The sequence below is a fragment of the Sinocyclocheilus rhinocerous genome, unplaced genomic scaffold (genome assembly GCF_001515625.1).
Source record: "Sinocyclocheilus rhinocerous isolate Xijiao unplaced genomic scaffold, SAMN03320098_v1.1 scaffold820, whole genome shotgun sequence".
NCBI classification, from domain to species: domain Eukaryota; kingdom Metazoa; phylum Chordata; class Actinopteri; order Cypriniformes; family Cyprinidae; genus Sinocyclocheilus; species Sinocyclocheilus rhinocerous.
The window spans coordinates 231,685-254,457 of record NW_015670386.1 but is presented as its reverse complement, the minus strand read 5'-3'; the positions used below and the strand labels follow the sequence as shown (position 1 = coordinate 254,457).

The 22,773-nt window shown below is 37.1% G+C and overlaps 3 protein-coding genes across 6 annotated transcripts in view; 2 read left to right on the top strand and 1 right to left on the bottom strand.

Annotated features, from left to right (window-relative positions):
* Positions 1-3,154, bottom strand: part of noxo1b (NADPH oxidase organizer 1b) — a 6,789-nt gene extending 3,635 nt beyond the window's left edge. Inside the window, exons 1-4 of the mRNA XM_016546051.1 lie at positions 3,089-3,154; positions 2,923-3,003; positions 2,765-2,837; positions 2,263-2,446 (exon numbers count right to left, since the gene is read on the bottom strand). Of these exons, the coding sequence (XP_016401537.1) occupies positions 2,263-2,446; positions 2,765-2,837; positions 2,923-3,003; positions 3,089-3,154 (404 nt within the window). The remainder of the gene's footprint in view (positions 1-2,262; positions 2,447-2,764; positions 2,838-2,922; positions 3,004-3,088) is intronic.
* A 12,382-nt stretch (positions 3,155-15,536) lies between these two features.
* On the top strand, positions 15,537-18,136 carry LOC107734207 (ATP synthase mitochondrial F1 complex assembly factor 2-like). The gene is made up of 8 exons (XM_016546098.1): positions 15,537-15,910; positions 16,000-16,044; positions 16,155-16,303; positions 16,605-16,702; positions 16,854-16,934; positions 17,040-17,152; positions 17,264-17,379; positions 17,474-18,136. The coding sequence occupies exons 1-8, from the start codon at positions 15,775-15,777 to the stop codon at positions 17,609-17,611; spliced, it is 876 nt and encodes a 291-aa protein (XP_016401584.1). The 5' UTR covers positions 15,537-15,774; the 3' UTR covers positions 17,612-18,136.
* Positions 18,137-18,227: 91 nt separating this feature from the next.
* Positions 18,228-22,773, top strand: part of LOC107734205 (TOM1-like protein 2) — a 19,655-nt gene continuing 15,109 nt past the window's right edge. For 3 of the 4 annotated variants that reach the window (XM_016546096.1, XM_016546097.1, XM_016546094.1), the window contains exons 1-8: positions 18,228-18,318; positions 18,897-18,981; positions 19,344-19,422; positions 19,530-19,679; positions 21,129-21,263; positions 21,423-21,590; positions 21,679-21,795; positions 21,926-22,059. In XM_016546096.1, coding sequence (XP_016401582.1) covers positions 18,267-18,318; positions 18,897-18,981; positions 19,344-19,422; positions 19,530-19,679; positions 21,129-21,263; positions 21,423-21,590; positions 21,679-21,795; positions 21,926-22,059 — 920 coding nt within the window. In that variant the 5' untranslated portion in view covers positions 18,228-18,266. The remainder of the gene's footprint in view (positions 18,319-18,896; positions 18,982-19,343; positions 19,423-19,529; positions 19,680-21,128; positions 21,264-21,422; positions 21,591-21,678; positions 21,796-21,925; positions 22,060-22,773) is intronic. The other variant, XM_016546095.1, reaches the window with a different exon arrangement.

Here is a 22,773-nt window from a genome sequence, read left to right as displayed (position 1 = left end):
CTCTTTTTTTTTTAAATGAAAATAAATAAATAAATTATGTGTTCGCACATGATATAAAACACAGGAAAACATTTACACTGGTTTTAGTCATCACTAAAAATATAAAAACAATGTACATTTTACCAGGATCAGGAAAAATATATATATTTTAACAGGTCAAATGATAAGGACTTTTGGGGCCCCGGACATGTCCGGTCATGTTTATGGAGACTTTACATCAGGCCCCCTTCACTCTCCTCCGCTTTTGAGTGCAACGCCCCCCCCTCTCAACAACCAGCCAACAGTCGAAACGTAGAAACAAGACCTCTCCCCCCAACAATTTATTTAGCTCGAATGTACGACGCTATACAAAAGATCCGTCACTACTTCCTCGTGACTACGGCTACATAGCTATAAGCGAAGTGCGACCGTTCTCATAAACTCTGCAGTTATTGCCTACTTTTCCTAGATTTGCGAACCATGTTGGATAAATCTTATTGATCAAAACGTTATCTACACGGACCGACAGAATAGGCTTCAACATTCCAATTTGTCTGATCCTGACACAATTTTTCTAAATTCAAAGCGTTGTGGCGTGGATTGTCAGGGGAAAACGTGTCCTGGAAAACACATCGTAAACTCTATATTTAAACAGCATTACAGAGACAAATGATTGATCTTATGCGTAAGATCACTGACGATGCGTCCGATCCAAATCATGATTGTACGGGGGATTCCAAGCGTGTAACAAATCTCAAAAATGAAATGGACATTGTAAGAAGCCTGAAAAATAACCCATGGCCCGATTTGACAAGCTTGTATATAACCGGCAAAGAGCCAATATGTGTAACTACCAGAAAAATTCTGGATATGATGTCTGAATGTAGCGATGAGATGTACATTGACGAGGTTCTCTGTCTGTGTACGTGTGTAATGGATTTATGTGTGACGCTTGTTCAAAAACAGTATGGTTCCATGATATGTGAAATTATTGAGACGCTAGTCAATTTCATATTACACAAAAACATGTTGGCATGCAGAGATTTTCTTTTCTGGCTAGATAACCTGTAATGTCATCACTATTGTTTGTAATGACAATTTGATCATTTTCTTCACATAATAAAAGGTAAATAAAAGGTTGTTCTTATTCTTTTCTCTGTGTTCAATTTTTGGATTTTAATGATTTTGCATACGTCTTTATCCTAAGCGAATGAGTACGATAGAAGCAACAAGTCATGGATAGTCTAACGCAGTACACGTAATTGAATAAAAAGAAAACGAGTAGACCTAATAGAATGTAGACGGAAGAGAATTATTAAGAAACGATCTAGTATCTGATATAAACTAGGATAATATAACGTAAACGACTCGAATGAAGAGGACGGGTTAAAGCGATATTTTATTAAATCAAGCAAATTCACAGAAATATTGTCCTCTAACATGACAGCAAAAACTAGTAAAACAAAGCGCAAGGCCTAACAATTACGATTAGATGGGAAAATACTACAAGAGTGGCGAAACATAAAATTTCAAAGTGTTATATTCATTTATGAACGCTGTTACAGAATTTGTCTTAGTGACATTCAATGGAATATTTTATTAAAAGATAATGCAGCGGACTGTTTGAGTAACGCTCTCGTCTTTGCTACATTTACTGTCAAGATTTCGCAGCTTACACACATCCATCTACCGGAAACCTGTAGCTCTATCATAAATATAAGCTTCATGCATGACAATTTTGTAACTGACTAAAAACTAATATTTAAGCTAAACAAACATTTACAATTGTGGAGCATATCCGCAATGTATTTAGGTCCTAGGCCATTGAGTGATTTATAAACGAGTAAAAGTACTTTAAAATCAATCCTAAATATAACTGCAAGCCAGTGTAAGGACCTGAGGACTGTTGTGATATGCTCAGATTTTCTGGTTCTAGTCTGAATCCTGGCAGCAGTGTTCTGGATGAACTGCAGCTGTCTAATGGTGCTCTTGGGAAGTCCGATGAGGAGACCGTTACAATATTCAACCCTGCTGGTGATAAAGGCATGAACAAGTTTCTCCAAGTCTTGACTGGAAACAAAACATCTAAATCTTGTAATGTTTTTGAGATGATAGTATGCTGATTTAGTTACCGGGGTCAACACAACGTGGGTGGTTGGTCGCCAGGCGAGGGGCCGCGGGGGGAGGGGTAAAGGTCACAAAGGTCAAAGCCATCAATCAAGTTGACATTTGCTGGCGAGTATAGCTACTCATGTGTCTGCTGCAGGGAAATAATCTACATACCTGTTCTGGATATATTCTGGCTGAAGCTCCTGTTCAGTTGGCAAGAAGAATTGAATAACTTCTGTGGAATGTGACACAGTTGTTTCACATTGCAACAGGTTGGAACAGTATTTCTCCAGATACCTTAGACGAGACACTGACTTGTCCAGACCTTTCAGCTGAAATGAAGTCACCATGAACTGGGCTGCAAACAACAGAAATTATATTTGAGCAACAAAACAAATACAGTTTGGTATACAGGGTTAATGGCCAGAGTTGCAACTAAAGTTCAGCTGTATGTTTTCTTCCAACATAAAAATGTATTACAATAATGCATTATGTAATAATAATAATCATTCATGATTATTTGAAAGCCCTTGCAATATGAGCATCACCACAAATGCAGTAATGCTACTTTATGCATGCCATTATATGCTTAAAGCATTATATTTACAATAACAGGCTATTCCTATATTTAAATGTGACAAAACTATTTTAATCACCTAAAAACTGCCAATCATACCTCCAAATCTGGGAAGCACTCTATCTTCTTTGCGAAAATAGTTCTCCACAGGAAACTTCTTTTTCAGTTGCCTCTGTTAAAACAAGAAAATCAAGTTAGCTGGTGATTTTTACACTTATAGTAACCATTTGTGCTATATAAATGACTGTAAAACCTACATGGAGCGTTCTGAAGTCCCGAAAGGATCTGTACACTATCAACTCAGTCTGGTCTGACCACAGCACTGAAGTCATGAACTTCTGTAACAAACAAGCAAACAAACAAATTAACAAATTATCTTAACAATACTTAAAGTTATCCTACGAATATACAACATATTCATACTTTGTCCTTGTCTTTCTTCATTACTCCGATAAATCGGACGTCGACAGGAAAGCGCGGGTCACTCATTGCTGAAGCAGTTTCAGATGAACGCGATCACGGTATGAACTCTATTCTTCCTGGTTCTCTTTCAGCATCACCAGCATCTTCATCCTCATTTATAGCCAGCCAGACCTGGGCGTGTTGTTTATCTCACGTGAACCTTTACAGAAAGTTGAGCGAATACTCGGATAAGCGGCTGCGCCCAAGTGCGAATTGAGCGCCGGGAGGGAGAAATTATTACACAATACTTATAATATTTATCAGTAATGAAACGTCAAACCAAGGTGAGATAAGTTATGACACAATATTTGTCACTGATAAAACATCTGTGTTGTCTTCAAACCATAGTATGACAGCAGTTTAAGATGCAAACAACACTATCTATCTATCTATCTATCTATCTATCTACTAAGACTATACAGTCAATGGCTACTACTGTACCTGGCAATATAGACATGAATTATTTATCTATATTATAGCCTATTATATAGGCATTTAGTGTCTATCACCATATACACTGTATATTATACAGCAGTGTTTCCCAACCGACTGATTGCCACCATTGATGGACAATTTTTAATATTAAAAATATCTGTATGACATTATATTCTGCAGTGCTTCCCTGTTGTACCGAATATCTATACTTTTCAAATTATCATATCGAAGTTAGAAATTCAAATATTGTGACAGAATTAATGTTGTAGGGTGCCACAAGTTTGTTAAAATTTCCAAAGGGTGCCGCGACTAAAAAAAGGTTGGGAAACACTGTTATACAGTATATTTAGATACAGCCTGATACAGTATCTGTATATCTGAGTGACTACAATCACATCTATCTGTCTGACAAGCTACTACAATTGACTATCTATCTATCTGTCTGTCTGTCTGTCTGTCTGTCTGTCTGTCTGTCTGTCTGTCTGTCTGTCTGTCTATCTATCTGTCTGTCTGTCAATCTGTCTGTCTATACAGTCAATGGCTACTACTGTACCTGGCAATATAACATTAATTATTGATCTATATATTATATATCTATCACCTGTACAATATAGTAGGCCTATATAGATAGCCTGTATACAGTATTTGTATATCTGAGTGACTACAGTCACATCTGTCTGACAAGCGAAAATATTGACTATCTATCTATCTATCTATCTGTATATATTATATATCTATCACCTGTACAATATAGTAGGCCTATATAGATAGCCTGTATACAGTATTTGTATATCTGAGTGACTACAGTCACATCTGTCTGACAAGCGAAAATATTGACTATCTATCTATCTATCTATCTATCTATCTATCTATCTATCTATCTGTCTATCTATCTATCTATCTATCTATCTATCTATCTATTTACAGTATCTGTCTATTTATCTGGATGGCTTTTTGACATTTTTCTGTGTCAGGGCCAGCTCCAAGAGTTTAAACTGGGACTTTTCCCGCATGGGATAATGACTTTTCATCAAAATAACCAACGTGAGCAGTCCATTCATGGCTGTCATCCTTTAGTAATTTTTCCATGATGACCTGGTGGTTTTGTGAAGGTGGACAGGCTAAGCGAGGCTCACAGGTGTGTCTTCAAACTGAGGGTGATGAGAGGGCAGACAGCTAGAACATTGATCTGAAGCTGCTGGCGTCACAGCGGCCTGTGAAGAACCGCCAAAACTCCTCTGCAGAATCAGCTCAAGGTCATCAACTGTGAGGGCTTGTCATGCCTCCTGCATGCCAACATCATCACCTGGGAAAGGACCCCAGACGCACGTTTTGGCTATCTGGGTAAAGGCCCAAAACACGTGCTTTTTGCGTACCACCAGGCCCGGATTGGCTAATCGAGAGGACCGGGAGAATTCCCGGTGGGCCGGTCTGTTTTTTTGGCCCGCGAGGGCCGGTGTTGTCATGCCACTGGGGTTGAGATATGCTGTCCTAGCCTAGGCATCCACTCACAGCAGCCCCACTGTTTTTATTTATTATTTTCTTGCAGCCCCACTCGCAGGGTTGCCAGCCGTTCCGTATAATACGGAATCATCCCGTATTTAAGGCATCAAAGAAGCGTCCCGTATGAAAGCTATAGCCTATGGAATACAGTTTGTCCAGTATTTGCAAGTGAAATTCTCTGCTGGCTGCTCCCGCTTCACAGCAAGCAGGACTAACAATTCCCTTCCACCATACGTGTTTTGATTTTGCCAAATCAGTTTTGGGCGAATGCAAACAACTTATTGATCATGAGCCCAACATCCAGCAAGGCAGGAAAACATTCAATCTACCTGAGGGAAGACGTCTTTCACTATTGTAAGTTAATGAGGTTGAGAAAAAATAGACTACATTTTTATAAAAATTAACTTCTAGTGTATTCTTAAAATTGGACCTAAGTACAAATCCAAGGACCAGAAGAAGCCCACACTCTCTAAGTTTTCTTTAATTGAAAAATATGCATTTTCATTCATTCATTGGCTATATGGTTGCAATAAAATTTTAGTTCAAAAATTTAAGTGCCATTGTTTAAAATAAAATGCTTTATTGACTGATGTTTCATAGACGTTCAGTTGTTATGCTTTAAAATGTCATGCCATTTGTATGTATGTAATTTCACAGTATTTTCACCTCCTAAATTACTACACTACTTGTGCAGTCACAATTCTATAATGGTACAATTTACTCAGACCGATGGCTTTTTTTTGTATTACATTAAAATTCTTTTTAGAATAGGTAATTGTACATAAATAGTTTAAGCAAAATAAATATGATTATTTCTGAGAAATTCTTAGGCAGACATTATGGTACAGTACAAATATTTGGATCTTCCCTTATTTTCTTATAAAGGATCACAATTGTCCCTTATTTTCCATTTCTGAAGTTAATTGGCAACCCTAATGATGACGTAATTATCTTTTGACTCCCCCGACAGAGGCACCTTGCTAAAAAAACATCAGTTGTTGAAGATATTTGAGCAAAAATACAATGAATTACAAGGCTGTATAGGGAACCGTTCACTATTGCCTATATACTGAAGTTTTAATTACATTATTTTAATAGGCCTATAGTTAGTCGTGAACTAAAGTGGGCCGGTCTAAGGCATGAAACTCCAGGGCTGAAAATGAGTCCCACTCCGGCCCTGCATGCGCACCGCCCACTCAACTGGGACAGTCCAGGAGAAAATATGTACCCACAGACTTGATCTAGAGCCAGCTGCAGTAATGAACAAAATGATGATCTTGGAAAATTCCCCAAAGAAAGTCCCTTATAAAAATGGCCAAAATATTTTTTTAAATATTGCTTTTCTTCTTTACTAGAAACCTCCAACCTCTAAATACAAGAAAATTTTATTTACACACACACACACACATACACATATGTATATATTTTATAATGCAACAAAATTCAACAGATAAATGAACATGCACGGTTGTATGAATACTGGCAAAAAAATGTCAATAGAATGAACTATTTTCTTTCTGTGGTACTGTATGCTGTAGTCAAGAAAAAAATGTGTACACAAACTATTACGACAATGATGAATTAAACAGTAAATTAATTAAAGGGGTCATATGATGCAATTTCAACATTTTCTTTCTCTTTGGAGTGTTACAAGCTGTTTGTGCATAGATAAGATCCGTAAAGTTGCAAAGACTAAAGTCTCAAACCCAAAGAGATATTCTTTATAAAAGTTAAGACTTGTGCACGCCCTCTTAAAATGCCTCGTTCTAACACGCCCCCACATGTCTACCTCACTGTGTGGGAAGATTTGCATAACGACGCCCAAATGTTCACGCAAAGAAAGAAGGCGTAACTTTTATTCTCGCTGGAATATTGTTGTTGCCATGTTGTGTAGACGCTGTGTGTTTCGTTGTGAAAGCAAAACTACTTTGTTTGGCCTTCCAAAAGAGGACGATATATCCGCTTCGTCATGCCTAGAGTTGATCCGTTCCTCACTCAAGCCCGCCGGCCTCCGCTCACTCATGCCCGCCGTGTGTGATGCTGAGTGTTTCATTGTGAAAGCGAAACTACTTTGTTTGGCCTTCCAAAAGAGGACATGACTAGAAATCAGTGGTTAAGTTGTATTTACAACACTGTTCCAGAACACTTCAACCCAAATATTCAGATGTGTGCAGCACATTTTATGGAGGACCGTTTCCTGATCCTGGTAGAGTAGACTACAATGCCGGCTGTTCTGACTCAGGATTAACGTTAGCACTTGTTGTTTGTCATTTCTCTGATCACAAATGCAGACATGGTTTTATGTTTACGCGGCGCGATATGCAACGCAACACGTAAAAAGACAGTATGAGTCATTATAATCCATAATTATGTCCCTACTGGATGCAACGAATGCCTCGTTTGTAATGGGTTTTATTGGTTTTGTCTCGTCGCGCCGGGACACATGGAAACCATAGACTGTATGATGGAAACGCAGTATGGTAAGGGGCGTAACATTTCCGTCACACGCTTGAGGTATTCAGCCAATCACAACGCACTGGATAGCTGGCCAATCAGAGCACACCTCGCTTTTTCAGACCGATGAGCTTTGTAAAAATCGACGCGTTTCAGAAAGGCGGGGCATAGAGGAGCAACAATAATGTACATTATGTGGAAAATAATGTGGTTTTTTTTACCTTAAACCACAAACACATTGCATTACACCAACTACACAACATAATGTTCTTTTTAGCAACGTCATATGACCCCTTTAATAAAACAGATGTGAAGCCAATTGTCCTCTTAAAATAGTTGTTTGGGAGAGGTTAGGGAGGGGAGCAAGTAAGATTTCTCTGTATTTAGTATCAGTGTTAGACAACTATGTATTCATTGCATTCATAGTTTCTCTTTTTGTTTCCTGTAACAGCTATGTATTAGGAAGTGAACGTACCAGGGAAATAAAACTGATCTACAGCTACACGTACACCTTCTACAAATAGTCATCAGAGCATAAAAATAGTTGTGCAACTAAGGCATTAATAATGACCAGGAATTAAACATGTTTAACTTTCATCATTATTTTTGGTACCTTACTGACAAATCAGTTAATTCGGTCAAACCCTTGCAGCTCGACATCAGTCACTATTATGGCATGGCATGAGTTGACCTTACCGTAATTCTAGTTTGCTCACACAAGAATTTGCTCACTAGTTAAACTGGAAAAAACTTTTTATTTATCTTTTTATTCAAGTCAAAAATATTATTAAACACCAATCAGTCAAGTAAATACAGTAATTTATACAAACAAAACATTTTTATGGATTACTTAAAGTAGAAAAAGCTCTTTAGAGAAATAATTCACCCAAACATGAAAATTTTATGTACTGAACATGTACTGACCCTCCCCAGGTAGCCAAAACGGTTTGGCCCGATAATGGCCCAGATCCGGCAGGCCGGAAGAAATAACTTGGTCCAGCTACGGTTGCCAGACTCGGCATGGATATGGGATGAATGACGCCCCAGAATTGGCCCAAATACACTGGCCCGTGTCCGGCTGCCAAAACTGGCGGCATTGGGCCACAATCACGCCAACAAGAATTGTAACACTTAGCCAGTACTGGCCCGAGTCTGGGTACTGAAACTGAGCAGATACCACTGGCATTGGGCCACAATCACACAGACGAGAAATGAAACACTTAGCCAGTACTGGCCCGAGTCTGGGTACTGAAACTATGCCAACACCACTGGCATTGGGCCACAATCACGGCAACCAAAATGGTACATAGCCAGCACTGGTCCGATACTGGGTACTGAAACTGAGCCGACACCGGGTCACAATCATGCCAACACCTAGCCGGTACTAGTCTTGTTCGCTAAAAAAAATACAAAATAAAAATAATTATATATATATATATACATATATATATATATATACACACTTACACTTACTCGTACAGAATTACGTTACTTGCTCACCTATGGATCCTCTGCAGTGAATGGGTGCCGTCAAAATGAGAGTCCAAAATGCTAATAAAAACATTACAATAATCCACAATAATCTACACGACTCCAGTCCACCAATTAAAGACTTGTGAAGTGAAAAGCGGTGTGTTTATACGAAACAAACCCATCTTTAAGGCAATTTGACTTTAAACTGTCACTTTTGGCCAAAATACGAGTCAAACATAATCCATAATAACGCTTCCTTCAGTGAAATCTTCCATCTCCTGTAGTCGTTGCACCTAAAAAATCTGTTCAATAACTCATCCACATCTTGGATGTGCCTGAGGGTATATGAACTGTGAAGGGTTGCTCACTAATGAACAATAACTATAATTATAACTATAACCATAAGGTTTTAGTAATCATTCTAATTAAATGAGAATAGATTATTGTTATAGTTGTTGTTCTTGTGTGACTGGGCCTTAACTCTGTATTAAGTAAAACACCACTACAATGATGTTTATAAAATGGTTACGTCCTGGTTCCTTAATGCAGCATTTTAGTTATGTTAAAATTCATAAGTAACAGTTAAGCATGAAACACCTGTGCCCCATACTGTAGTGCACAAAAGTGGATGATTATTTTTGACAAAAGTGTGGCCCAATACTTGACAGTAACAGGAGTAAACTATTCTGGGAATAGGAGTAAAGATTATTGCCATTGTTATTATTTTGTCTCTTGGCATAACCTTGATAAATTAAACATCACATATGTCATTCAAGAAAGTCCATGACTCATATAAAAAACTGAGAAATGCTTTTAAATAAATTGGAAAATCTCCACACCTTTGAATGAATCAATATCAGAACAGTAAAACACCGGTTTTGAAAGTAAATTAATGACTACAGCAATAATCCCATGTTGCATGCAAGACTCTTAAAGCACATGCAAACAAATAAATTGATTCCACAAAAGCGTATTATTATATAGATGTATATTTATGACTGCTGTCATTAGAGATAAAAAGAAGTGCTTCTCGGAGTGGTGAGTAACTGGATAAGTAAACTTTATGGCACTCAAACAAGGAAAAAGAGTCAATTATATTTCTTGTTACAGGAAGGACTTTTGTCATGTCCAAGAAATGACTCCGCGTTTACGGCCTGTTTTTCAAAAACCCACCCTAATGGTAAACATAAGACAGAAGTCTGTTTGTAAATATGCAATACTGCACATGGTGTGCACATGGACGAATACATATTCAAGCAATCACCCAGACATTTTACAGCCAGACAATAAAATCCTCTTTTGAATTGTGACGTATCTTCAAAAATTAGTCTCTGAACAGCCATTAAATACTGTCATTTTGTAATAGGTTAATTATTGAAAATGAGCATCCTGATATGCCTCGAACATGCATTTGGGTCCTTGAGGTGGCCTGCTTTCACTGCATCGGTCACAATTACTGTAATCACACAAATAAATGCTGCTCAAATAACACAGAGAAGCAAACTTTCCAGTTCTTTCCCTTACATTTACAGAATAGACAAAAGAGAATAATCAATCATGCTGACAAGTAAACATGTATTTTAACTAATGACCAAGTAGACTCAAGATGGCAATTTTAATTAAAGTGTCTTTTATTTGTTTTTTTGTTTTTAGGCTTTTAATAAATGGATTCTAAAAGAGAATGCGGTAATTTTGTTAATAGAAGGAAATGTGGTCTTGGCACCAAGCATTACAGTGTTTGAGCATTTCCTACCAAGGAAGTTGGATAATGATGTATTTTATATTACACAAAACAATGATGCATAACCTGGATGCACAAAAGCCGATTGTCCAAACTCATCCACGTTGCACTTTCTTTAAAGATACGCCCAAGAGGCAATGCTGTTAGTGAAATGTTAGAACATGACTGTCTGGCAGCTGACTCAGACAGGGCCATTTCCCGTAAATAATGACTCTGATAGACTGTATAAGGATGGATGGATGGAATATGAATGCTTGCCCAGGAGCATGAAAGTTTGCACGTAGTACCTCAGATAAGAGAAACAACTGTGGAAAGCTTCTTCCTGGTTTATTCTCAGCAGTAAATAATCAGACTCCACAATTCAGATGCTTGAGTGTTTTTTTGACTCATAAACTCTCGTGAATGAGACAGGAGGCATTTGAGGGCTTCTGAGATCTGAGGTATGATGTTATGCAGAGTGACCCTTGCACTCTGCATGTCTTACAACTATACAGTTTACTGTGGCTGAGACAAAATGAATTAGTTTCATAATTGATTAACTTTGCCACATTGACACAGTTATTAAACTGAACTAAAATAACACTGAACTAAATTGAGCTGAATAATGACACTGTACAGCTGAAATTGAATTTGTTTTCATAATTGTTGAATTTTACAACATTAAAACTGTTATTTTCCTGTTTATTAATGTGAATCTGTATTGTATAAAGCGCTATATACAGAACCTCACATATAATAAGTAAATGTCAGAAATAACAAAAATAAAACTTAAAATAGAATAGAAAAATAGAATCGTAAGTATTTGAAAGTGTTTTTGGCCATGCTGCGTACACAGACTGAGGGAAAAATCATCATCCACAATGCAAACCTGTAAAAGTGCAAAATTCAAAATACAAGGTAAAAAAAAAAAAGCAATGCGAAAATAATTATTTTATATTAATACACATTGTGCCCTATTTTTACAGATTTTTTTTTTCAGTGTTCATGTCATATACCAGAAGTCTGTGTTTGCATTGCTCTCTCCTCAGAATGCATTGAGGTCACCTGAATTCATATCACTGTGTATATAAATAATTAACAAGTGTTCCACATATTACATATTCAGGATATAAAAATTTTCATTTTAACCCAACTAACCAGTACAATTCAAAGCTTCTGTCATGCTTCTAGATGCTGTGGATCTCTGAATGCAAATGTAGAACCCAGGCACCAAGAAAAAAAAACAAAAAAAACATAAGCATAAATACACAATGCAGGCTATTTATTAAGTATGATGTCTAGTTCAAGGAACAGGACAACAGTGTTTGACAAGAATGTTACAGGAACTTCTAATAATAAAAATAGCTGTTGTAATTGATGCATTTCCCTGTGCACCTCACATCTCACTCCTACACAGCACAGCTTCAAAGTGAGCTTGTCTAAATAAATGGGTTAATTTTGACATGCTCCAGAAATGTTATACAGTGCATTATTCATTTGAACCTTAATCCAGACCTACTATAGCAAACAAAGAAAACATTCCTAAATACTTATGTATCTTCTGCAAACGAGAACATATCCAGATTTCTTTCTACTATCAGATGAAGTATTGTATTCTAAGAATAAAGCCTTACCCAGTGCCATTATCTTCATCAGTAAGCCTATCCTATTATCCTCTAAGAAAAGAGCATTTCGTAATCCTCACTGAAGAATGTGGTTAGTGTTGGATATTCCTATAAAAGGAGTGTGTTGGCTTTTTTAAATCTGTCTAACATGACAGGTTTTTACTTTCTAAATGACAGTGTGATACAAGTTTCTTACTTCTGCCAAACATTTGATCCTCCGGTATTCACACAAGGAGACCTCATGCTGAAATAGGACTGGTGCTTTAGTTCAGCAGAACAATAAATCGCTTTAAAACTTATGATGTCTGTGTTTGATAAAAAATGCAGTAAAAACAGTAATATTATGACATATTATTGCAATTTTAAACAACTGATTTCTATTTTTATAGATTTTAAAATGTGTTTCCCCCCCCCCCGTAATGGCAAATCTGAAGTTTCAGGTCAAACGGTCATTCAGAAATCATTATGCTGATCAATATGCTGATCTGACACACAACAAATATTTCTTATTAGAGTTGCTTAATATTTTTGTAGAAACTATGATATGTTGTTTTTTTTCAGGAGACTTTGATAAAACAAAAATTTTGAAAAAAGTTGAAACAACGGAAGTCTTTACTCTCACTTCTGATCAATTTAATACGTCCTTGCTGAATAAATAAATAAATTAATTAATTAATATTTTTATACATTTTTGCACTAATGCTGTTAAAAGATTTAGACAAAAAAAATTCTAAATATATGCAAAAAAAACCCCACAAAAGAACAACGGCAATAATACAAAAGTAGGGAAATTACTTTGGCTTTGACCTAATTTCATCCACAGCTAAAAATGGAGCAATAAAACGAAAAGCACAGCTCAAAACAGAACTGGGTTCAGTATGGGTTACAGCCAGGTAGGCTACTCTTGCTTGTTTGTTTGTCTGGAGCACAACCTCAATATTGCAGGAATTTCCATTATAGTTTTGATTGCAGTGGGATTTACAGCCTATGTACAGGCAGGGCCGTTGCTGCCCTGTTTTTTTTTTTTTGAGCAACTGGGTTGGTGCCCCCCTGGGAGATGGTGCCCTACGCAAACTGCGTACTCTGCGTATAAGGAGCGGCGGTACTGTGTACAGGACGGATGAAAACCAGGTTGACGGGAAAGAAAGCTATCCGAAACTCCTGAAGCCTATCTGCAGTCAACGGCCAACCGATGCAGAAGAGGCGAGATAGAAGAGGCGAGATTCACCTACCCAGTTAAATGAACACACTCTGGCTTCTGTGTGTTTGAGTTAGTGATGGACGCTAAAAAAGCTTCGATTTTCAGTAAACGAGGCTTCGTTACATCACAACTGTTTCGAAATGTTTCGAAATTTCAATGGTTCGACGCTGGAGGGCGATCTCTGTGGACCCATGAATCACCAGTGTCTTTATGGTTTACCTGATCTCGTATCAGTTTTATAAATTTGTAGACATTTTAACGAGACATTTGTCCAATTAAAATGAAGAGTAGTAGGCCTAGTTAAAAGTCTATTTTTGGCCTGTTTAGATAAGCCTCATAAAACAAATAAAACAAGCCCTGAAAATTGATAAAATAACACATATTATACTAACACTACCTATTTATTGGTATTTGATGATTTGTTAATTACACTCTATATTACACTTTTAATAAAACATTTGGAATGGGTTTGTGAAATCCGTTTTTATGCAGTTCAGTTCAGTTTTTTTTTTTTTTGCATTTTTTGTTGCATTTACGCAGTTATGACCAGCAGGGGTCACCAGCGTGTGGTGTTTCGAGCACTTCGAAACAGTGAATCATTTTTCTATTAAAGGTGGGGTAAGTGATTTCTGGTAGCCAATATTGACATTTGAAATCACCAAAACAAACACGCCCCTACCCCAAATTCTATTTATGATGTATTGACACACATTTCAAATGATTTTCAACGGTCGCTTTGCCGCGTCCAGTGTACTAGACGGACTTTGCGGCGCAGCCTCGGTGTTACTCCCCTATCGTGAAGAAACAAAGCAACCTCGGTGTCCGATCGCAGCCCTTCCGCTCCTTGAGTTCTCTCCAGCGCTGGAAAGCTGATCCGATATTTACACGGGTCCTACTTCTTGCCTTAAGCTTTCTTTTGTTCCGCAGACAGTTTTCTCTTTTGTTTTTTATCTGTTCTTTCTGTCACTCGGCTCGGACTGAACGCTCTCTCCTCCACATCACAAGTAGACACGCCCCTTACTGCTGATTGGCTACAAGTTTGTTTTGCTAGTCGGCCCGAATCAGTTTTCTAAAGCGTTTTTGAAAAATCGCTTACCCCACCTTTAATCAAATAAGGTATTCATAAAAAGAGTAATCTAACATCATACATTTATATTTTAAAAAGGCAATCTATTAAATTCTAGTCAATAGCCAATAATTTTAATAAATAAAAAAAACAAATAAGAAAACAAAAAGAATGACATAAGAAGCTACAAAATTCGATTGTATGGAAAGGGACAATATATATATATATATATATATATAGCTAATATGTGTGTGTGTTTATTTGTATCAAAGTAGGCAAATGTTTGAAATCCTACGTTTGAAATTCCAGTAGTTTACAGGTGAAGCGGTAGGGACTTTTATTTTGAATTATCCTTTATGATCCTGTAGCCAATGTTGACATTTGAAATCACCAAAACAAACACGCCCCTACCCCAAAAGGATCTCGCCCCTATTTTGATAGCTCCGCCCCGCACATACGTACACAACCCAGGCAACGAAAACAAAGTTTTCTGTGTGTTTTTTTTCACAGTGTTTTCTGTGAAACAAAGCAAAACCAATGTTACACCGTGTCTACACCGGCGTTTTTGAAAAATCGCTTACCCCACCTTTAATCAAATAAGGTATTCATAAAAAGAGTAATCTAACATCATACATTTATATTTTAAAAAGGCAATCTATTAAATTCTAGTCAATAGCCAATAATTTTAATAAATAAAAAAAACAAATAAGAAAACAAAAAGAATGACATAAGAAGCTACAAAATTCGATTGTATGGAAAGGGACAATATATATATATATATATATATATAGCTAATATGTGTGTGTGTTTATTTGTATCAAAGTAGGCAAATGTTTGAAATCCTACGTTTGAAATTCCAGTAGTTTACAGGTGAAGCGGTAGGGACTTTTATTTTGAATTATCCTTTATGATCCTTGTGTAGGTCACAGTCGTTAGCTTCACGCTTTGGTTTCACGTTGCTGCCTGCTGTGACATCTCGTGTCTGAGTATTTATTTGCTCTTAAATAATTGAGTTAACCTTGATTATACTTAATACTTGTGTTTTCATATTCTTACTGAAACATGAACGATGATTTGTCAAGTTAGCTGTAACGCCTGATCCGTCTTTCTAACCTTGACTAAATGCTCCAGTACTCTTACATTAATAGGAATATATAGCGTTTTAAGTATATGATGTTACGGAATATTTGTAGGTATCACAGACAGTTTGGTGAGGGCATTTGGCCATTTTCTTTTCCTCAAAGGCAGCATGTGCCTAGTTTATCAACACACCTACAAAAGGCAAGATATGCCAGTGCCACAACAGGTAAGATCATTACAGAAGAGTAATGTTATAGAAGGACAAATCTAATGTATTGATGTTTGATCTCTTGTTCTTTAAATCACATTTTGCAGAGAGAAAGAAGTTCTACGAGAATGTCTCGATATCTCCAGGTGAAGGTGAGCATCATTCAGTGTTGCAACACACATCTTCAACTTCAAAAAGAAACATGTATTGAACAAAAGAAAAAGTTATGTCTGTTTGAAAATAGGTTTTGTGTTGTCTACAGGGGGTTTGTATGAAATAAACCTTGACAAACGAAAGCTGAAGACTCCAGGTGGAAAGCTGTTCACAGTGTCCAATGAAGCTCTTGCCATAGCGGTTGCAACAGAGTGGGACGTTCAGAAGGACACGCTGAAGTTTTACACCATGCACTTAGTAGGCCATTAGTTAGAGTTCTTACATTGTGTATATTAACTGTGTTATCACCCAGCAGCATTTTTAAAGGTGGAAATAGATGCATCCAACATTATCTGCATACATGCAGCAAGCGATGCCTACCATATCTCAAATCTTAACTGTTTAATTGCTCATCCAGCTCTAATCTGCTCAATGTGACTATAAGGTATTAAGATATTATAAACATTAACATCCTGATTTTATGTAAAGCCTTATGTATAAAAACATGATTTGACTCAAATTGTACATATGCTAATATGACTTATTTCTGTCCATGCAGACCACCCTTTGCAACACAGCACTTGATAACCCAACGCAAAGGACGAAGGACCAAATGATCTCAGCTGCTCTAAAGTTTTTGGAGACTGACACAATCTGGTATTTTGAGGTTCACTTGATGGCATTTAATTAATTAAACCAAGATTTATATAACATTATCTTGTAATGGCAGTAAAGGTGAATGGTATTACATTTCCTAAATACATCTATTTATTGTGTGTTTTCATTAAATCAGATACCTTTGTTGTAGTTACAGAGTAGAAGAGCCTCCAGGTCTTGTAGAACTTCAGAGAAATGAATGGGACCCTGTAATGAACTGGATAGAACAAAGGTAATTTTGGCTAGATTATTTACACTTTTTAGCTAGATTATGTAATAGCCACAATATATAGCCATAAAAAATGAATGACGTATATGAACATCTTGTGATTTTTAGGTACAATGTAGTAATTGGCTCGTCCACCAGTATAATGGGCCCTCAAATCCCAGAGGAGACTAAGGAGACATTTCGTCAACACCTTAATTCCTACAATTTTTGGTCTCTGACAGGTAAAGATACTGTGGTGCTTTTGCATCTTATGTAAATTGACATTTTACATAAGATTTTGCATCTTATGTGAAGAGGCCTGTTTGAACAGTGCAGGTTTTTTGTTTCTGCAGGGCTTGAGTATGTGATCACTCAGCTGAAATCATTGGTCTTGTCCTTTGGGCTGATTGACAGACACCTAAGCGTGGAACAAGCGGTTCTTCTGTCCAGACTTGAGGAAGAATACCAGGTTTGGTAGCTTTTAGTTTGTTCCAGCTGTTTAGTACTTACTGCTTTTTGCCCATATTAATAATTACTGTTCTTCATGTTCTGTTCTGTCTTAGATCCAGCAATGGGGAAATGTGGAATGGGTCCATGATTATGACCTGTACGAGCTGCGAGCACGAACAGCTGCTGGTGCAATGTTTGTGCATCTGTCTTCTGAAAGCACAGCTGTCAAGAGAAAAATTTTACAGGACTGATAAGGCCAAAAAGGCACTGTTTGAGACTGAAAAAAATTGATTTTTGTTATCTCTGTGCTGTTTTCCTTTTACAGTAAGCTGCAGTGACACCAGTTACCTAACCGGTAAAATGCTGTTGCTGTCTAGTTATGTTTTGAGCAATAATATAGATGTCTAAGGTCATGATATGTATTATTAGTTTCAACAGCTGCCAAATGGAAAGACTCTACATACAAAATCCCAGTATTTTAATGTCAATGTGAAACTGTTTAGCTAATATGTTGGAAACCAAAATTACATTTTGATATGTAATCATGTGCACATGTCTGACTGAGGCATCTCATTTATTTTTACTAACCCAGTCTCATGTTTTTCTAAGCAGTTCCCTTAAGGTCAAAGTCACACATTAAAAAACATATATGTTTTTAAGTGCATAGTACGAAAGGGAAATCTGCTACATAACCATTAGTAATATATATCAAACCCGCGGTAAAAAGCAAAGTCAGTGGAATCACTGCTGACCCTTTAATTAGCTGGCGTGTCATTTCAATAACTGACTGCAGGTTCGGCCAATAGCTTTGCTGCCCTCAATCACGCGACCAATGGGAGTCGTCCATGGGCAGGGCTTGAGTGTTTACTGTCTCATTGACTGTTAGTCGTTGAGTATGTTGACAAGATGGAGTTCTTGCTGGGAAACCCATATAGTACTCCGGTGGGACAGTGCATTGGTATGTTTTTTAAGAAATGAAATGATGCTTAAAAATTGTTTAGTAACAAGTCAACGCATAAAGCGATGCATTTAGCTAAGCCGCTGTGTAGAAACTCAACATATGGATAGCCTATCAGTTAGCTGGCTAACAGCTAACATAATGCTCATTCATGCTAGCTGATCTAATTTACAGTTACCTTTCAATATGTGCGTCTTAAAATAGAAATTTACTAAATTAATTCAATGACTGATTAAAGGGAGGCGAAGCGCTTTTAAGTAAGCTGAAATACTATCACTTACCAGCTGGTATTAGCCTGCTAGCCAGTGGACACTGCGTTTATCTCTCACACCCAGTTTCATAACAAAAGCTTGAGGTAATGTGTGTAAATGATTCATACTATTGATCAACTCCTATAAATGGACTCCGTGTAAGGAAACTGACGGCTTGCTTTGGAAGATAACCAGCATGCAAGCACATACTGCGCAGTAGTTTGCAGTTCAGTGTAATGTCATCAGTGCCGATGTTATATCAGATTTTCTTATTAGTGAAAGGCAGTAATCGATTATCTTATCAGTTTGTTTTTTGATCTTTCCCAGAAAGGGCCACAGATGGCTCACTACAAAGTGAAGACTGGACCTTGAATATGGAAATATGTGACATAATCAATGAAACAGAAGATGGGTGAGACATGAAAGATGCATGATTTATAGCATTTAACAGGTTGAATAAAGTTACCTCTGTTTTGACATATTCCATCAACCTTAGGAAACCTACAAACATTGTACAAATCCAGAAGATGCTGTCATTGTTATAGTTGCACATTTAATTTATGGCTGAATGATCATGTCATTCTGTGGCCATTCAAATCCATCACAAGTTCAGGGCCTTACATAAATTGTATAGTCATCACAATGTGTTATTTATGGAACCTGGCAATGCTTGCTTGAGGAAGATGATTCATTCTCTTGACCTTGTCAACTTAACTTCATAATAGATTGCTTTTTTGCAGCATGGATGTGTTTAGTTATTTATCTGATTTATAGGCCTAAGGATGCTATAAGAGCTGTTAAGAAGAAGCTTAATGGGAATAAAAACTACAGGGAGGTGATGCTTACGCTGACGGTGAGAGGCGTGCAATGGGAACAATTCTCTTTGCAGTCTTACTTGCATCTAATAATTCATTTTTTTTAGATTGTCCTGTACATTTTGATTTTCCATAATGTGTTCAGGTTCTTGAGACATGTGTAAAGAACTGTGGGTACCGGTTCCATGCGCTCGTCACGACCCGGGACTTCATTGATGGCGTTTTAGTGAAAATCATATCTCCTAAAAATAACCCACCTGCCATAGTGCAGGACAAAGTACTAGCTTTGATACAGGTATGGACTGGATGTTTTGATTGTTCATTAAGGAAATATTGTTGTTTTGGGGTTTAAACGCAACATGAGGAAAGGACATTTATGACATGAGGCATTTCAAAAAGAAGGGCATGATAGAGAGGGTGAGGAGGTGCATCATGAGGCGGGTTACCTGATGCTCTGTAGTCACGGAGATCCGGCTATTTCGTTGGCACTGAAGCTATGCTCATTACAACCTAGTGGATCAGGTTACTAGGTTTGGCTCAGATGACCAAGGGTGACTTCAATTTGCTTGGTCTTGCATCTAATGTGATGCTAGAAATTTCTCATTATGAAATTATTAACATGTCTAGAATGGCTTTGTCCAAAGAGAACTAGGCAAGTAAAGTCTGTGCTTTGCATTTTTGTTTGACATTCAAACAACATTATTTAAAACAGTCACCTGATTGTAGTACCAACACTACCTTTTAAAAGTCAAAATGTGTCTTGAGCATCCAAGCAGTGTTTTAAAATGATACATTATGTAATAGCTGTTAAAAAAAGAGCTTTGCCATCACAGGTAGAAATTACATTTTAAAATATATGAACATAGAAACAGTTAATTTATTTTGTAATAATATTTCTCAATATTAATGTTTTACTGTATTTTTGATTAAATAAATGCAGCTTTGGTGAGAGACGTCTTTCAAATTATCATAAAAAATCTTGCAACTCAAACCCTAATGTTGTTGCAAGCCTCTACGAATTTCTTTATTCTGTTAAACACAAAGGAAGATATTTGGGGTACATTTTTCGAAATTGAGGGTCAATTTTTCTAAATTGAGATTTATAAATCATCTGAAAGCTAAATAAATAAGCTTTCTATTGATGTATGTATGGTTTGTTAGGATAGGCCAATATTTGGGCAAGATACAACTGTTTGAATATCTGGAATCTGAAGGTGCAAAAAAATCTAAATATTGAGAAAATCGCCTTTAAAGCTGTCTAAGTGAAGTCCTTAGCAATGCATGTTACGAATCAAAAATTAAGTTTTAATATATTTACAGTAGGAAATTTATAAAATATCGTCATGGAACACGATCTTTACTTCATATCCTACTATAATATCCTAATTTTTGGCTATTGCTGCTACAAATATACCCGTGCTACTTAAGACTGGTTTTGTGGTCCAGGGTCACATTTTAAAGAATGTGGGTAGCCTATGTGGGTTGTATTTTTTTTCCCCATACTATGAAAGTCAGTAGCGACTATTTTTTTAATCCATATTATTCAAAGTAATATCTTTTGTGTTAAGAAATATGACAGATTTTTCATTTTTGGGTGAACTATCCCTTGAACAAGGTTTTAAATGTTGAAGTAGAGAAGATCTAGTGTACTGCAGTTATCAACTATATTAATAGCTATTCTAATGCATTTTAAATTACAAGATTTCAAAGCATACATGAAGTTTGCATGTACTCTATACACCAGGCGTGGGCAGATGCCTTCAGAAGTAGTCCAGATTTGACTGGAGTAGTCCACGTCTACGAAGAAATGAAGAGGAAGGGTATAGAGTTTCCTCGATCTGACTTGGAGACCTTGTCCCCCATTCACACACCACAACGGGTAGGTGTTGACGTCAGATATGTTATAATTTGTTTATCACACAGGTTATGGCAGCTCCCATTAAAATATTATGCCCCTTATCATTTACTTAACTTTATCGTTTTACCTTCCCTCTTTATCTCTGCACTTTCGTTCATTGTCTTGCTCTGTTGATAATAGCAGCAAAGTGCTCCAGAGTTGGACCAGCAGAAATATAACGACCCAGTCCAGCCCAAGCCACAGCCTCACCCTGCCTCCGCTCCTCCTTTCTCTGCCCCTGTGACCCACACTTCCCCACAGATGCCCAATCTGCACATGTCTGGGCCCATCAACCCTTCCCCTGAACAGGTAATCCTTCCTTCATTCTTTTAAATGGGATAGATCAACATTTGTTTTAATAGATTGCATAATGATTTAATAAAATATCATTGATTAGATTTGCAAGCTGCGCAGTGAGCTCGATATTGTGCGCGGGAACACTAAGGTGATGTCAGAGATGTTGACCGAGATGGTTCCTGGTCAAGAGGATCCATCTGATCATGAGCTTCTGCAGGTTTCTCATTCAGATTTTTTTTACTTTGCTTGAAAGAGCTACTGAAGGCCACTAGAGGGAGTGTTGGTGCAGCATTATGTTGACCGTTTTTATTATTCAGTGTTACATGGTTTGCTTCCTTTGTTTAAAGGAGTTAAACAGAACATGCAGGGCCATGCAGCAGAGGATAGTTGAGCTCATCTCACGTGTGTCCAATGAGGAAGTCACAGAGGAGCTCCTGCATGTCAACGATGACCTCAACAACATCTTTCTACGATATGAGAGGTGTGATCAAGAACAGTGAATTGACCTTTCCTTTAAAGAGATATTCATCAAAAAAATGAAAATTCTTTCACATTTTCTTACCCTTATGTTAATCTTTGAAACACAATTTAAGATAATTTTTAATGAAACCTGAGAGGTTTCTGGCCTTCCATTGGAAAACTTACAAGAAGTCCTGAAAGGTTATTAGTGGTCGACCGATATCGGTTTTTTGACAGCCGATATCTTGGAAACCAGGGTTGTTGATATAAAGCCGATATAATTTTATTTATTTTAATTAATATTTAAGAAAATTGAAATCATTTGAAAATGGATTAAAAAATAAATGTGTAAAATAAACATACATATACTTTAGATCAGTGTTTCCCAACCGGGGTGCCGTGTAAAAAATCCTTTTTTAATATTTTTAAATTGCTAAAATGTTCAAAAAAGCATATATTATATAATATCCATTTCTGATGTCGCCAATAATTAGAGATGCACCGAAATTTCGGCTGCCGAAAATTAGTTCACCGCTCAGGTTTCACTTTCACGTGGTGTGACGCTCTGCGTATTATCCCGCTCTATGCGTGTGTGCTCCGCTCAGTCGCTCCACTCGTATACCGTTCATGCTCATCGGAACAGCAAAGTCCACTCAAAAATAGCCGACAGCAAACATCGATGTAGTACAGTATTGTTTCAGTCTGCAATAGCCCTACTGTGTTGTAACATGATGTG